This window comes from Petaurus breviceps, unplaced genomic scaffold, assembly GCF_028583685.1.
Source record: "Petaurus breviceps papuanus isolate PSGF00001 unplaced genomic scaffold, PetGlider_PUasm1.0 186, whole genome shotgun sequence".
NCBI classification, from domain to species: Eukaryota; Metazoa; Chordata; class Mammalia; order Diprotodontia; family Petauridae; genus Petaurus; species Petaurus breviceps.
In genome coordinates this window covers 35,618,242-35,630,959 of record NW_027185798.1, presented here as the reverse complement: position 1 = coordinate 35,630,959, position 12,718 = coordinate 35,618,242, and the positions used below count along the sequence as shown (strand labels likewise).

General features: G+C 37.9%; 1 protein-coding gene across 1 annotated transcript in view; it reads right to left on the bottom strand.

Moving 5' to 3' along the window:
- The window catches only part of LOC138162243 (disintegrin and metalloproteinase domain-containing protein 30-like), a 35,240-nt gene extending 29,164 nt beyond the window's left edge, over positions 1–6,076 (bottom strand). The window contains exon 1 of the mRNA XM_069089274.1: positions 3,916–6,076. Within this exon, the coding sequence (XP_068945375.1) occupies positions 3,916–6,076 (2,161 nt within the window). The remainder of the gene's footprint in view (positions 1–3,915) is intronic.
- Positions 6,077–12,718: the final 6,642 nt, after the last annotated feature.

Here is a 12,718-nt window from a genome sequence, read left to right as displayed (position 1 = left end):
TATCTATCTATCTATCTATCTATCTATCTATCTATCTATCTATCTATCTATCTATCTATCTATCTTCCCCTACCTCCCATATGGAAAGATACATCCTTTATCGCTCAAGATTAAAAGAAGAAAGTGGGAAGAAACAGTTCAATAAGACCAACCGGCACATCAACTAAATCTGACAGTAGAAGTAATGTTCAGTACCCACAGTCCCACTTTTGCAAAGGAAAGAAGCGAATTTTCTCATTGCTTCTTTCAGAACAAAGTTGGTCATTATAGTTAGACAGCATGAAATTTCATTTTATTGTTGTTGTTCTTTCATTTACATCATTGTTATAACTATGTATCTTGTTTTCTTGGTTTTGCTTCCTTTATCTTGCATCAGTTCTTCTAAGTCTTCCTATGCCTCTCTACATTCTTCTCATTTGTTTCCTTACAGAACAGTAAGTAATATTTCACAGTTGGCACTTTGGTACTCCCTGAGCTGAGGGATTCTGAGATAAGCATAGATGTCTCATTCTATATAACCTTGGCAAAGCAAAGAGCTCACAACCGAAACAGAGGCTGCCATTCAGACTGTGGATGAGTCCCTTCATTCTACAGAGACCCAGCTGTAGAAAGAGTCCCTGAGGAACCAGAAGACTTTTGTCATTGAATTATATTAGTGAGTCTGACACACAAGAGTCACAAAATAATTTCTTTTAAGGCTTTTCAAGAATGGAAAAGTGAAGACTCCAAGTTAGTAGGAAATGGAAAACCTGATTAGCGCAGCGTAGTAGAAAACTAGAGCTTAATGCCTGGCACATAGTAGGCGCTTAAGAAATACTAATTGACTGTCTAATCTGTGATCCAAAACATATAGAAGCCTTTAAAAGTGCCTGATTTTGAAAGCATTGAGATTTCCATTGGTTTTCAAAAGATGAATTTTTCTATCAGGAAATAATATAAGGCCTTAAAAGTACTGTTTGATTTCCCAAATGAAATTCAACTCACTCTTCTTCCCTACCTCCTCCAGTTTATTGTCCACATTCAAACTATATGTACTGATGCACTAATTCAAGATGCTGCCTTTCCAGTGGTGGTCCAGGAAATATTCATAGCTCATTTCCCCTATTCTTCCCACATGAATTGTTCCTATTCTTATTTTCTAAATGACTTTGGATCTTATTTAGGAAGCCCTCAAGGCTTCTATGGGTGTAATGGAGCTAGCTCAAACCTAAGAGCTGGTTGTTAAATGTTCATGTATACCTCAGAAAGCAGCAAGGGCTACAAATCAGAACCTGAGGCATCACTTTTATTAGTTGTCTAGACTTAAGAAAGCAAAGGAAAATATGTTAATTATGTAGATTAAACTTAAAAGTGGATTATACAAATTTTCTTCCCCCTCCCTGAAAAAACTGGTTGTTAAATATTTACTAGCACACTGTTGCTAGTATCCTGGAGTAGGATCAAATAATGAAGTCCTCTACAAACAGGAGCACTTGGAGAAGCTGATATAGGAATTTCTTTTCCATTTGGATCCTGTGCACAATATCCCCCAGGAGAGTAGCAAGCACATCCAACTAGTATGTACCTTCTTATGCTATATCTTACTTGATACTGAAAATCAGAGGAGGGGCAAGCAGGTGGCACAATAAATAGCATACCAGCAGAGTCAGGAGAACATGAGTTCAAATCCAGCCTCAGACAATTAGTGGCTATGTGACTCTGGGCAAGTCACTTCACCCTGATTGCCTAAAAAGAAAAGAAAATCAGAGGACCAGTGAACAAAGTCACCTCAGTGGTTGCACCTTAATATATGTATGGGAGATACCTTATTGGAGGAGGATCTTTAAGAATTCTTCCTGCTCTGCCAGGTCAAACATTTTTAAAAATAATTAGCCAACATAAACACAAAAGAGTCTTGTATTTTCTATACATTTTATTTAATTGTGTGACTGTGAATATGTGCTCTTCTAGTTTAGAAGGAAAATCTCATCATGGTCTTACAATTTCATTAATTTCTTCATCGATATCTTTGTGTGAAAGCATACTGAGTACTCTCCCTGTTCCTTCTTTAAGCTAATTTTACAAAACTATATTAGTAGTTTAGTCTGAAGCTCTTAATTGATCTAATCTGAATGATTAGCTTTAGCTATAAATTCTGAAACAATGTTCTGCACTAAATAGATTTTCCCTCTTGCCAACAGTCTAGCCATTTCCTGTAAGAAAAGTTGGTAAAAGTTTAAGCAGGAACTCTAAATTCCTGGAAAATGGATTATGGTAGTAGCCTGATTTTATGGGGTTGCAACCCACAGTTTAAGAAGCAATAAAGGGGGAACTAGTGGAAAAAGTTTAAGAAGCTCTGAAAGAGCTGCCATACTTTAATTCATCTCTAACCTTGGCCCAAAAGTGGCTCAGGACAAAAATGTTCTCCACGATTCAAAGACGTTATAAATGTCTATTGTTTGGTTTAATGAATTGAAACTATTCACTGAACTCACACCTGAGCTCTATAACTGTGTTTTATCTTTTGGGAAATTTTGTTATTCAGGATTACTAGAAAATAGAACTCAAAAATATCTTCTTTCAGGGATTTTCAAAAGCAGGATGGATTTCTGTCCTTTTGAGAGGTTTTCTCTACCCATTTTGACTTGGTCAATCACTTCTAGGATATTCTCTCCTTTCCAGGTTTCACGATTTTCCTTTATCCTGTTTCTCCTCTTATATGTCTGACCACTCATATTTATTTTGTGACTTTATTACCAACTTACTAGGTGACCTTGGGAAAGCAAGGAAGGTTGGCTGGACATTGACAAAGAAAATTTTAGGATCAGAGAATTGAAGAGCTGTAAGAGGCTTTAGAGATCATTTAGTCCAAAGTCAAACTCTTCATTCTGTAGACAAGGAAACTGAGGCTCAGATTACGTCATGCAGACAGTTCCAAAGAAACCAGATATCCACATATGACGTTTAAAGATGCGTTTCTCTAGGCACATAGGTTTGCCTGCTCAAGCACTTCAGCACTAGACTTCTGCAACTTTACATTCACTGTAACCGCCCCTATGCAAAATACTGCATATATTGGTAGGAGAGTGTGGTACGAGTTTATGAGCTGATTATGTTCTTATTATCCCTGCTTTTACTTTCATTAGCTAATGATTATGTTACACTCTTTTTTGCCTTGCCTTCTCATTTGGTAGTTGTTTCATGTTTAAGGTCAAAGATGTCATTGAAACTGATTTTTATACATAAAAGCACACTGGTGGGGGCTCAGAAGCTATAGTTGCAAGTGTGGATACATATTGTTCCCACACTATGGTTACTCCTATGACACTGAAAGGATTCGATTCCAGCCCCTACCTCCACTCTGGGAAAGGGAACCCCAGACCTGCCAGGATGAATTCAGGTTAGAGTGTGTCAACCCAGAAAGACACAAGTGGGGTGGGGTGCACATTGTGTGACTTTGAGTCAGTACACTAATGGAACTGGGGAAATTTGAGTTAACTTCCTCTCTGATAACATTAACTAGGGGTATTGTGAACCAAGGCACTATGGACTTATGAGTGTCTTATCTTGTTTCTGAACCTAAAGTAACAGTTATCAAACTGATGTTGATAGAGACAGCTTTATCTGAAGTATTCCTGGAGTTACCTGACAATTCCATTAATTTGGGGATTTGAAGGTCAGGTAAATGGGATTCCTTAATCTTTAACAGAAATTATAGGGCAAAGACAGGATGCAGAAAGCATTTCAAATAACCCCATTTCCCATTTAAAAATGAATGTTTATTTTCCAATAAAAGAAAATAAACCGAGATCATCTATCTTTGCAAAGTAAATATATGAGATGATCTTGTCTGTTCTTATACAAGGAAGGCACAAGTTATAGATGTTCTTTGTCTGCTTTGCTGGGAATTCTTTGCATTTTAAAAAAATGTTTAACTATCTATTTTTAGTAGACAAGTATACCACGTCCACTGACACAGTGCCACAAAGGAGGCAGGGAAAGCAAAATGAGTCCACTTTAGGTGCCTGAGTAAACTTTTTCTCCCCTCCCATTTCGACGGAGGCCCACTGTCAATGCTTCCTCCGTATCCAGAGTCTGTGCAGAATGGAGGGGCCCATCCCAAGTCACAATGGCAGTTCCTCCGGTTATTACACACTCCTCGATGGCTGCACTTCTGCGGGACACAGTCATAATTGAGAAGTGAGCTGCTCTGGCAAGACTTGTTAATACAAATGAGCCCTTTGCCACAAGGGGTACCATCTTTGACCTCCCCTACATCAGGCATATTAATGGTGGCCATTGCTGCATGATAGTCTGCTCCCCAGCATGTGACATTCCCTAGATGGGTCTGAACTATTGAAGTGTGATCAGGCATGGAAGGGATGGCCCTTACATTGACGCACTGCACCCTTCCACACATTATGTCCTGAGGCTTACAGCGCTTATATTTAATGTCCTTGAACCCACAATTACCAAAGCGGTCACCTCGGTTGATATGTGCATAGCAGCAAGCTGGGCCATTCTGGGCACTGCGGCCAAAAAGTCTTCTACACTGCTGGAGATGAGAATGGCAACGATTGTGGTAACAAAGGCCTGTCTCATTATAACCACACGGGGTGCCATCTTGTTTATAGAAGTCATTTGGGCAGAGATTCGTGGTCCCATTGCAGAACTCATCAAGGTCACACTCAGTCCTCTTAGGTCTACATACCTTTCCAGATGGACGAAAACGACAATGTTTACAGCAAAGACCAGAGTTACACTGGGCCCTTTGTTTAAATTTGCAAGTTGGCAAACAACACTTATCATGGCGGCATTCTGCTTGGGAGCCACAGTCACAATCTTCTCCCCTCTCCACCACTTTGTTGCCACACTTCTCTACCCTGTACACCACACCTGGGATGTTGTACAGACATTTTCCTTTCTTGGTGACAAAATTAAAATAACTGTCAAAGCTACAATTACTGAATGTTCTCCCTCCCAAGGAAGCATCCATGAGGCACTTCTTGGCCCCACAAACACAAAACTCTGAATCGTGGGTCATGCCAAAACCGTGACCCATTTCATGAACAAATGCCAAGGCATAGTCAAGATCCACTTCCCAGGGCAGGCTACTTACTGAAGATGCTGTAAATGGGTGACAAGCACCAGAAACCCAAGCCCATCCTGCAGCATCCGCAAAATGTTTGCCCACAAATAAGTGAGCCCAATCCATGGAGATCCGAGGATAAAGAACATGTTTTTTATAGAAAGAAAATAATTGTAAAATTTGTATTAACCTGTCCCCATTTTCATCTATTTTATTTCCATCTGTCCATATATCAATGGCTATCAGATGAATGTGAGCATTCAGGGTCTTAAAGTTTGTGTCTGCTATTCCTGATAAGGTAAGGCAGTCAGCAATTATATGGGTCATATTGGAGTATCTAGTCAAATATCTGTTGTGGTCCATCACAAGCATCAACTCCACATACTTTAGGTGTATATAGGACTGAGAAAAATCTGTCTTGCTAAGAACCTCCAGGCTCTGGCTCTGGGCTAACTGACGGGCTATTTCTTCGTCAGTTAGGCCACAGGTCTGGTTTGTGAGCCCCTCCTTCCTCAGGCGATATAGTATGTGTTCGAACCTGGTGGAGGCTTTCAGGGGCTCCACTTGGTAAAGGTTTCCATTCATGCTCAGTATCCCTCGGAGCCCCCCAAAGCAGGTGCTTATGGTAGCCTGGGAGTCCGGGGAGGCCTCCACGTAACCCGAATAATTGCAGTCTTCGGGGATGTGAGGTTGGTCCTCCAGTCTGCCTCCCCCCTCTGTGAAGGAGAAAACCCTCAGGTGTCTAGACAACAGAAGCTTCTTGACCCGCAAATGAACTACGTACTTCTTGCGCTCCACGCTCAGGAGGTAGGACACCTGGCCGGCCACTTCGGGGTCCCCACGGCGGTGTCCCAACTGCCTGGGGATGATCACTTCGTGGGAGGAGAAGCCCCTTTCTGGTGGGAAAACGAAGTCCTGAATGAGGCAGGAGAAGCCAGGGAGGAACATGCCCAGGAGGAGGGGTAGAAGGGAGCTCCCCGGGGAGGTCACCGTACCTGGGGTCCCCATCCCGCTTGTCTCTGCTTTCCCTCTGCAGTTTCAGTCCTGGGAATGGAGCCAGAGGGAGCCACAGACGCTCCTGGAAGCTGCAGCCCCCCAGTAGTAGACAGGGGCACGGAAAGAAGCTGTTTCGGTCTCCGCCTCTGGAATTTAAGTTAAGAATTTAAGGGGCTGAGCGAATGAGCTGGGAGGAACCGAGAAGGTTTTCTCTGCCGAGTTTGAGAGAACGCTGGAGTGAATCTGGCGGGGAGGCGGGGAGGTAGGGGGCATGGACAGGTGGATAGGGGTATAACCTAGACTAGGGAAGAACCCCGAATCATCAGCTGAGGAATTACTACAGTAAATACTCCCTCTTTACAGGATGCAGGGGGTGGAGGTGGGGCAGGGATTCAAGTCTAGTCGTCTCATTTATTACGTTAAGTGACAAAGGTAGGAGACAATGCAGTATCTAATAATGCCCCGAGAGGCGGAATGGTACAGTGTACTGAAGCCCTGATTTCAAATCCTCCCTCTGACACATGGGGGCTGTGAGACGCTGAGCACGCCTCTTACTTCTTAGTGTTCCAGACAACGTTATAGTTCCAGACTCTATGCCCCTAATCTTCATCCGTGGAGGGAATTTCCCACACTGAATGAAATTAATGTTCCAATAAATAATAACCCAACAGTGTAGTGAGCTAGTGCATCAGCCCACTTTATAAGGGGGAAAGAGAGGGTCTTATTTATGTCCCTTAGAGAGCTGATTATTTGTACTGTACTATTAGCAGAATCTACCTAGATTTTTCTGTCCTTATGAAACACCTGACCGTTCATCTTCTTCTTTCGAAAGCCTGCCAAATCAGCCGTTCTCTGAGAAGAATTGTAGCTGAATTGGGGGCTTGCAGAAATTTTTCTTTCTGCCTCCACAATTTTGCCCTGAGATAGCCTTCTGCTGCTCCTGGTGCTTCCTTACCTTAAGCCTTTGAAATACATACTAAGATTAATGTGTCCTTCATTGTCATGCCGAATTGAGTTTGCCCAAGAAGCAAAGTCAACCCTTGGCTGAGGAAATTTTTTTTAAAATACTCTAGGATATTAGTTTTTCAGAAGTCTATAAAATGGTAACATGCACATGCTCTCTCTACTTGGTGTATTTATGTTTTTGTAAAGGAAAAAAGGTACATCAAAAGAAAAGTTCTAAATGTAGAATTAACAGCCAGAGAGGCCAAGTTTTAGATATCGGGAGGGGCTAGAGAGAAAGGGACTTTCCTCCCAAGTTACACCTTCTCATAAAGGCTTCCTCCTCTCTTTCCCCCCATGCCTGGAATTTTCTTCTTCCTCATCTCCATACCCCAGTTTCTTTAGCTTCTTTTTGAGTCCCAGATAAGATTCCATTTACTGCAAGAAGTCTTTTCCTTTTCCTTTATTGCTAGTGGTTTCTCTTGATTATCTCCAATTTATTTCCTATGTATATTGTTTGTAAATATGTTGCCTTCTCCATTACAATATGAGCTTCTTGGAAACAGGGATCATCTTTTCCATTCCTTTGTATCCCCAGTGCTTAGCACAATGCTTGGCATCCTTGTATTGATGAGAGTAACTTAAGTCTTTCACAATTGATCATTGTTACAATATTGTTGTTACTGAGCACAATGTTCTCCTGGTTCTACTTACTTGACCTTTATCAGTTCACATTAGTCTTCCCAGGTTTTTCTGGAACCATTCCCCTTGTCATCTTGTATAGCACAGTAGTATTCCATCACAATCATCTACTAGCAACTTGTTCAGTCACTCCCCAGTTGATGAGCATTCCCTCAATTTTCAATTCTTTGATGCCACAAAAAGAGCTGCTATAAATATTCATGTACATGTAGGCCTTTTCCCTTTTTCTTTGATCTCTTTGGGACACAGACCTGGTAGTGGTGTGCTGGGTCAAAGGATATGCACATATTGGAATACTGGGCATAGTTCGAAATTGCTCTCCAGAATAGTTGGACCAGTTCACAACTCCATCAATAATGCATTAGTGTATCTGTTTTTCCACATCCCCTCCAGCATTTGTCATTTTCCTTTTCTGTCATGTTAGCGAGTCCAATAGGTGTGAGGTGGTACGTCAGAGTTGTTTTAATTTGTATTTCTCTAATCAATAGTGATTTAGAGCATTTTATATGACTATTTGATAGCTTTAATTTCTTTTTTTGAAAATTGTCTATTCATTTCCTTTGACTGCTTATCAATTGAGGAATAGCATGTATTTTAAAAATTTGACTCATTTCCCTAAACATTTGAGAAATGAGAGCTTTACCAAAGAAACTTGCTGTAATTTTCCCCAAATTTTCTATATTCCTTCTGATTTTGACTATATGGTTTTGTTTGTGCAAGACTTTGAATTTCATTTAACATCACATTCTTAGATCTTGATAAGAATTAGATATGATGTATCAGGCAAATTCCTTCAGAATTCCTAGAAATTCATAGAGTTTTAGTCTGGAAGGAACCTAAATAGATCAACTAATTCAACTATATCATATTACATACAGTTGAGGAAATATAGACTAGAATACTTCATTGATTTGCTCCAAATCATACAACATTGTCCGGCTTAGCCAAGACTATAGCCTAAGTCTTTTAACTCTTTCCCTTATGCTATAAAATACAGATATAGCCTAATTAAAATCTCACTGATCATGACAAAGATATAGGTTACTTTTCAATGGCTACTGAGAAGTAGCTGTCAACACCTTGAACATACATTTTCATGGAAGAAAATGATTAAAATTAATTAAGAGCATTTTATTTTTTGGAAAATAGGTGAATAGAATAATTAGAAAGTAAGATTTTGGAGCATGTCTTATGAGGGAAGGACCTGGAGTAACTTTATATAATTTGTATAATTGATGCTTAAAAAAGAAAAAAAAGAAAAATAAATTACCGATGTAAAAAATGAAAAGGGTGAATTCACCTCCAATGAATATGAAATTAAAGCAATCAGGAGCTATTTTGTCCAGTTATATGTCAATAGGTCTAACAATCTAAGTGAAATGTATGAATAGTTACAAAAATGTAAATTAGGGGGCAGCTAGGTGGTACAGTGAATAGAGCACTGGCCCTGAAGTCAGGAGGATCTGAGTTCAAATCTGGCCTCAGACACTTAACACAAAAACTAGCCATGTGACCTTGGGCAAGTTACTTAACCCCAATTGCCCCTCTAAAAAATATATAAATTATCCATATTAACAGAAGAGGAAACAGAATACTTAAATAACCCCATTTTAGAAAAACAAATTGAACAAGCAATCAATGAACTCCCTAAGGAAAAATTCTCCAGGGCCAGATGGATTTACAAGTGAATTCTACAAAATATTTAAAGAATAATTAATTCCAATACTATATAAACAATTTGGGAAAAGAGACAGAGTCCTACTAAATTCCTTTTATGACACAGATATGGTGCTGATGCCTAAACCAGGAACAACCAAGACAGAGAAAGAAAATTATAGACCAATTTCCCAAATGAATATTGATGCAAAAAAGTAAATAAAATATTAGCAAAGAGTTTGCAGCAATTTATATGAGGATAATACACTATGACCAGGTGGGATTTATACCAGGAATGCAAGACTAGTTCAATATTAGGAAAACTATCAGAACAATTGACTATATCAATAACAAAACTAACAGAAATCATATGATTCTCTCAATAGAAGCAGAAAAAGCTTGACAAAATACAGCAACCATTCCTATTAAAAATACTAGAGAGCATAGGAATAAAAGGAATTTTCCTTAAACAATAAGCAGTATTTATCTAAAATCATCAGCAAGCATTATATGCAATGGGCATAAGCTTAGAGCATTCCCAATAAGATTAGGGGTGAAACAAGGATGCCCATTATCACCACTATTATTCAATATTGTACTAGAAATATTAGCTTTAGGAATAAGAGAAGAAAAAGAAATTGAAGGCAATGAGGAAACAAAGCTATCGCTCTTTGTAGATGATATGTAGATAGACTCAGAGAATCCTAGAGAATCAATTAAAAACTACTTAAAACAATTACTAACTTTAGCAAAGTTGCAGGACATTAAAAAAAACACATAAATCATCAGTATTTCTATATTTTACCAACAAAGCCCTGTAGCAAGAGATAGAGAAATTCCATTTAAAATATTAACAATAAAAAGTATTTGAGAGTCTATGCGCCAAGACAAACCCAAGAACTATACAAACACAATTGCAAAGCATTTTTCACATAAATAAAGTCAAATCTAAGCAATTGGAAAACTATCAATTGCTCATGGGCAGGCCAAGCTAATGTAATAAAAATGACAAATCTACTTAAATTAATTTACTTATTCAGTGCCTTAGCAAACCAAAAATTATTTTATAGAGCTAGAAAAATAATAACATAAGTTATCTGGAGGAACAAAAGGTCAAGAATATAATTGGAATTAATGAAAAAACGCAAAGGAAAGTGGTCTGGCTATAGCAGATTTAAAACTATATTATAAAGCAGAAATCATTAATACTATTTGATACTGGCTAGGAAATGGAGTGGTGGAATAGGTTAGGTACACAATACACAGTAGTTAATGGATATGGTAATCTACTGTTTGATAAACCCAAAGACTCCAACTTCTAGGATAAGAACTTAACTATTTGATTAAAAACTGCTGGGAAAAACTTGAAAATAGTAAGGTAGAAACTAGGCATAGACCAACACTTCACACCTTATGCCAAGGTAAATTCGAAATGGGTACATGATTTAGAAATAAAGGGTAATACCATAAGCAAATTAGGAGAGCAAGGAATAGTTTACCTGTCAGGTCTATGGAGAAGAGAAAAATATTATGACAAACAAGAGACAGAGAACATTATGAAATGCAAAATGGATAATTTTGATAACATTAAATTAAAATTAAATTAAATTAATATCAAATTTGAAAGGTTTTGTATAAACAAAACCAATGCAAACAAAATTAGAAGGAAAGCAGAAGCAATTTTTACAGACAGTATTTTTGATAAAGGCCTCATTCCTAAGAACCGAATGACATTTGTAAGAATACAATTCATTCTCCAACTGATAAATGGTCAAAGGATATGAACAGTCAGTTTTCAGATGAAGAAATTAAAGCAATCTATAGTCATATAAAAAAGTCATATAGTCAGATTAAGAAATTAATATATTTAGTCATATAAATTCTATATATATTTATATATAGTCATATAAAATTCTATATCATTATTGATTAGAGAAATGCAAATTAAAAGAACTCAGAGGTACTACCTCACACCTATCAGATTGGCTAATATAACAGAAAAGGAAATGATTAATGTTGGAAAAGATGTAGGAAAATTGGAAAACTAAGGCATTGTTGGTAAAGTTGTGAACTGATCCCAACCATTCTGGAGAGAAATTTGGAAATATGCCCAAAGGGCTATAAAACTGTACATACTCTTTGATCCAACAATACCACTACTAGGTCTGTATCCCAAAGAGATCATAAAAAGTGGAAAATGAGCCACATGTGCAAAAATATTACAGCTCTTTTTGTGGTGGCAAAAAAATTGGAAACTGAGGAGTACCCATCAATTGGGGAATGATTAAACAAGTTGTAGTATATGAATGTGATGGAATACTATTGTATTTCAGAAAAACCTTAAAAGATTTACATGTACTGATGCTGAAGGAAGTGAACAGAACCAGGAGACCATTGTAGACAGTAACAGCAACATTGTGCAATGATCAACTATGATAGCCTTAGCTCTTCCCAACAATACAATGATCTAAGACAACTCCAAAAGACTCATGATGGAGAATGCTATCCACATCGAGAAAAAGAACTATATAGTCTGAATGCAGATTGAACATACATTTTCAATTTTTTGTTTTTTCTCTCATTTGGTTTTTCTTTTTTGTTTTGATTCTTTTTTCACAATATAACTAATGTGGAAATATGTTTAACATGATTATACATGTATGACCTATATCAGATTGTTTGCTTCTTGGGAGTGAGGGAAGTGAGGGAGGGAGAGAGAAAAATTTGGAACTCAAAATTTTACAAGAATGAACGTTGAAAACTAACTTTACATGTCACTGAAAAAAAATACTCTTAAGTAAAAGAGGAAGAAAATGAGTCTTTACTCTTAAATGGTGTTAACTTTGACTATCATATCTCTTTTTTTTTGCTTTTTTGGCCCCTTTTTATGGTAATTGCTTTCTATATTTTAACAATGGTAATGATCAGAGGAAATGCCATCTATTCCCTGTCTTTTTCAGTATTAAAGGGTTTTTTAAAGGTCAAGTTGGTGCCATTGTCATTGCTCATAATATCACCATCTTTTCTTCATTCTTTTCTAGTTTGGTGTTCATTTTTACCTTTGCTGTAATGATTCACTGGTCTGAATGGGCACAAACAGCTGATATGTAAATATCAGCAACTAGTCATTTTCTGCCTGTACTTTATGTAAAGTATTTGAATTTTTACCTTATGCAATGCAAATATTATATTTTACTTCACTACCTAAAGAGTACTTGATTTTACCTATACATCAAATCATAGCTCTAATGCTGGACAAAACTTTAAAGGCTACCTGGTTCAACTCTTTCATTTGACAGATAAAGTTAAATGACCTGTCCAAAATCACACAGGTAATAAGTAGTAGATGTGGGG